This window comes from Austrofundulus limnaeus, unplaced genomic scaffold (genome assembly GCF_001266775.1).
Source record: "Austrofundulus limnaeus strain Quisiro unplaced genomic scaffold, Austrofundulus_limnaeus-1.0 Scaffold656, whole genome shotgun sequence".
NCBI classification, from domain to species: Eukaryota; Metazoa; Chordata; class Actinopteri; order Cyprinodontiformes; family Rivulidae; genus Austrofundulus; species Austrofundulus limnaeus.
Genome location: NW_013953058.1, coordinates 159,193 through 163,909, shown reverse-complemented (window position 1 = coordinate 163,909; position 4,717 = coordinate 159,193). Strand labels below are relative to the sequence as shown.

The window sequence follows — 4,717 nt, the reverse complement described above, 5'->3', positions numbered from 1 at the left end:
CTCCAAAATGAGCGTACACATGGGTCAGAGCTGTGAGGCATCGAACATTTTCACGTCAAGTTTGGATTTTATAAATCACAACCTTGGTGTGAAAAGTGACGTACGCAAGTTTCTGGGCTCAAATTGTGCATACTCCAGTTTTATAAATCTGACCCCAGGGCCTGTTGTAGGTACCTCAACAACAGTCTGTAGGACTGCCCTACAGGCCTGGATTAGATGTCAACACTCAATCCTCTGGAAGGAGCTTTCGGACTGTAGACTGGCACGGGAACTGATTAACGGCCCAAATCTAAGGTTTGGGAAAGCTCTTACGTATCTCCCTGACAAGGAAAACTCTAAGTACACTGGTTGGAGTCCTAACAGTTTGCTCAACCGCCACAAAATGGTGATGGGACTCCATGACAATGGTCTGTGTGATTCCTGTGGCATTGAACTACAGACCTCTTTGCACTACTTAGACCACTGCCTGGCTCTGAGTGGTCAAAGGAAAAAAATTCTTGGGGACCCYTTTATGGACCCTGAGAAGCTCAGAACACTGAGTGTTTCTAACCTTGTGTCCTTCATCCGAGGGACGAGAAGGTTTGAATAAAGACCAGTGACTTTTTGGGGAGAGCAGTGGGCCCACTTTGGAGGCCTCCTCTCATATGGGTTCTTTATCCATCCCCTCTCACCATACCATAACCAACAGGTGCAACTGACGCCTCCGGTATGGAATGTTCTCAGTTGTGGAAAGTTTTAAAAAGCAGAGTTTAAAAAGGATGTTCTTCTGCTGATGTAAAGTTTGCTGATGTGAGTTATGATTAGTGTTTTCCCATTTTCAAAAGCAATGTGATAAAAGCCTAGTAAACTGTTAGGAGAAGTATGCCTGTATTAAGACTAGAATTATAAAGACTACAGTGGGCTCTGTTCAGGCCATGTTTCTCCTCGAGCCCCAACAGGTTCTTAAGCCATTTGCCCCTAAACTCTGAACACAGTGGGCCTTCTGAGCCCTTCAGAAAGGCCCACAAGTTAAATATTATTCCACCTAGCATACCTCCAAGTTTTCACATTTCTTGTTCAAACACTGCAGAGTTTCGCTTGGATGCTAGTTAGCTGGTTTATGTTTATTAGCTGGGCTTTCAAGCTCACAAATGGTTTAATTTAGCCAAGCAATGTTTTCTTCTAGTAGTTTAATAACTGAGAGTACTGTACAGAATGCCTTCCATCTCACAGGTAGTTAAAGAACCAGCTGAGAGTATGATGTAAGAAGCTAATATTTGAGAGCCTATGGCATAGGATATCATGATCAGCAGTGGTGCCCAATCCTGGTCCTCCAGGGCCATTATCCTGCATGTTTTAGTTTTCCCTGCCCTGCAGCATCTCTTCAGGTTTCGCCTGTTAATTATTTAGTTTCAATCAGGTGTGTCAGAACAAAGAAACTAAAACACAGGATGGTGGCATGTTTTTTAATCTTCTATCTTCCTTTTAGCTCTTTTTTGTTTTTAGCTATCTTTTTAATACATCTGTTTGTAACTAGTGATCTGCTTCTTTTAGTTTCTTCAGCAAATTTCAGCTGTTGTTCATCACTCATCATTGCTTTTATCCTTCAGGTCACAGATACAAAGACCCGACGTGGAACCCGCAAAGGTAGCACCTCCTCCTCTTCATCCTCTTCTTCCTCAGCCCCCTCGGACCCCCTCAGCTCCATGCTGGATGGGACCGACCCTCTGTCCATGTTTGCTGCTGCCTCAGCCACAGAGACCTCAGCGATGCCCCACACCAGCTCCACCGGGGTCAGTTAACCCTGCAGCTCAGGGGCTTCTGTATCTGAAGAAAAGGAACATGTTCTGAAGGTGACGATGAAAAGAAATCTTGTGCTTCCAGGAGCCTGGCAGGAAGAAAAGGGAGAAGCAAGACGAGGCAGTGGGATCAGATTTTGAGCCGTGGTCATCAAAGCGAGGAGAAATCCTGGCCAGGTTTACTACAACTGAGAAACTCTCCATTGTGAGTTCACTTTTTCTGGTTTTCATTGACAGAACTCTGTTCCTAACTCATAATCAAAGCAGCTGAACAGTGACTAAAATGAGCTGATCAGTTTTAAATATACGTATGTGTTGGTAAAGTGTTTGCTTGATCAAAACTTGCTATCATTTGTGTCATGACAATCAATAATTCAAACTCTTCTGTTTTCCAGAATCTGTTTATGGGCTCGGACAGGGGTAAGATTGTTTCTTTCTCTCATCGTAACAAATGGATTTTAAATGGTCATCTTTTACCAAATATAAAGTTTTTTAAAAGTCCACAAAACCAAACATTCACAACTGTTTCTTTATGCAAAGTGCGAACTAAGAAATATTTTTAAGAAAAGGAATAGCCGTTTTTAAAGCCTGGAGTTTTGGAAAGAGCAGAGAAGTTGTGAACTGGGAGGCATAAAGTGGGTCATTAGGTTGATAAGTACTAGGACCCATTTTTTATTTTGTAATTTAATTTAACCTTTATTTATCTAGTTAAACTGTTTGAGACGTTTTACTCAAAGACTGACCTGACCAACCTGACTGCTGTCTGTGCCACACATGTACAGTCTACCACATTTTATTGTTAGTTTTGTTTACATTTGTGGACCTCTTTAGCTGTAGATCCACTGGGATCTCCTCAGAAGTTAAGGATAAGGTGACGTGTTGCACACTGTCCAACAGCGCTGGTTAAGCAATAGAAAAATGTTTGAAAAGGTCTTGACACCTTGTGAGGGCTAGTTCTTTTTCATTTTTATATCAAATTGTCTTCTCATTCTTCATTAAAGGAATCCCTGATTAGTTGTAATATTAGACTTTATTTAATAAATATATATTTTAACTGTAAAATAAAGACTGTAAAAATACTGTAGGCTGTTTAGTTTCTATCATTTTTAAACTAAAAGTTTAAAAATATATTTTAACACGGACGGGGCAATTTTATTTCTACACAAAGCATTCTGGGTAAATGATGACGTGGATAGGTCCTCGGTACGAGGCTGCTAGCGAGCTATATCCACCCTGAAGGTTAATCTTGGACAATATCTGATGATCGACTCTTTTAAATGAAACCAGAGAGCGTTGACAGAGAGGAGAAGGTAGAAATGACTCAGCCTGGAACTGAAAATATGGATGGAGGACAACAGAGCTGCCTCATGGAAGAACAACCTCAGATTAGCCTGTTAGCTTTAGCGTTAGCCCAATGCTATCATCATATATATATGTATTAGCTCAGTGCTACACATTTTCCTCTCGTCACTGAGGTCCTCCATCCACATGACAGAGAGGGCAACACAAAAATGACTCAGCTGTAACTGAAAATATGGATGGAGGACCTCAGTTTAGCTTGTTTGTCGCACTAGCGCCGAATTAATACATTGTTACTCTAAAGTTTAGAGTTACAATTTCTCAGTTTTGTCTGAGAGTTAACGAACCTTTGGTGTCATCACCAGGAAAAGCTCCTAATCCAGGATCGTCTGCTGTTTCTGAAAAAGTTCGCACTCGCCTGGAGGAGCTGGATGATTTGGAGGAGGTAGGTTGGTCTGCTCACAGCTTGTGACAGTTTCACAGTTCACCTCTGTGTTAACTGTTCACTGGAAGTTTTCTCCAGATCATTTGTGTCTGCTCTAAGTTTTTAGTGTCCGTTCCATATCCTTGTATCTTCCATCGTGTTTACAGACAGAGTTGACACGAAGCAGGCTTCTTGTTTGGACCTTGTTGTTTGTGTGTGTGCTTAGGGCTCCCAGAGAGAGCTGCTGAACCTCTCCCAGCAGGATTACGCCAACCGCATCGAGGAGCTCAACCAGTCCCTGAAGGAAGCTTGGGCCTCCGATCAGAAGGTCAAAGCCCTGAAAATAGTCATCCAGGTAAAATCTCATCTAGGTAGTGATGATGCTCTTTTCTTTAAGAGTGTCAGCTCTGATTTGATCCATGTTCCAGTGCTCCAAGCTTTTGTCCGACACCTCTGTGATCCAGTTCTACCCCAGCAAGTTTGTCCTCATCACTGACATCCTGGACACCTTTGGTGCGTTTCCTTTCCCTCTCATCCACCACCGTGAAACAAAACAAGTCTTTCTGACATCTTTGTTGTTTACAGGTCGTCTGGTATATGACAGGATCTGGACCATGTGTTCAGACACCAGACCCCTGCCAGGTGAGAAACCCTTAACTTGTTCTGTTATCTGTACCTGCTGTGAGCATGCTGAAGGTGGTATCTCTGGTTCTTTGAAAACACACTGAGGTGTTTCACTATAGGAAACGCTCCTGCGTGACCATTTAGGAAGGTCCAATGACATTACGTCTGTCTAAGACAGACGGGTTGTGCCATGCTCAGGGCTCCACCCCATCATACCATGGTCAACCGACCACCTCAGTCTAGGATGGTTTCTCTCCATGTCCATGCAAGATGCAAAGTGTTGGTGGAACTCCTCATTTTGTTAACAAAGAACCAGGGTTACGTTAAGTAACCTAAGTTACTTAACTTAAGTTAAATAACTTCTGTATTGTATGAAAGCCCCAAAGCCAACAGATTCTCAGAACCTCTATCAAGAAGGCTGTGAGGTTCAAAGATCCAGTATATTTATGGACAGCTGAGCCACATCCAGTCTGTAAAAATGCACAAATGTGTGTTGTGGCGCAGCTACAGTGGTTTGCAAAAGTATTCATACCCCTTGAACTTTTCCATATTTTGTCACATTACAACCACAAACATGAATATATTTCACTGG

General features: G+C 42.4%; 1 protein-coding gene across 2 annotated transcripts in view; it reads left to right on the top strand.

Annotated features, from left to right (window-relative positions):
* vps35l (VPS35 endosomal protein sorting factor like) overlaps nucleotides 1–4,717 on the top strand; it is a 56,408-nt gene that overhangs the window by 15,915 nt on the left and 35,776 nt on the right. For both annotated transcript variants that reach the window (XM_014027506.1, XM_014027505.1), the window contains exons 3-9: nucleotides 1,590–1,772; nucleotides 1,864–1,983; nucleotides 2,174–2,198; nucleotides 3,443–3,522; nucleotides 3,728–3,856; nucleotides 3,930–4,014; nucleotides 4,087–4,143. In XM_014027506.1, the coding sequence (XP_013882960.1) occupies nucleotides 1,590–1,772; nucleotides 1,864–1,983; nucleotides 2,174–2,198; nucleotides 3,443–3,522; nucleotides 3,728–3,856; nucleotides 3,930–4,014; nucleotides 4,087–4,143 (679 nt within the window). The remainder of the gene's footprint in view (nucleotides 1–1,589; nucleotides 1,773–1,863; nucleotides 1,984–2,173; nucleotides 2,199–3,442; nucleotides 3,523–3,727; nucleotides 3,857–3,929; nucleotides 4,015–4,086; nucleotides 4,144–4,717) is intronic.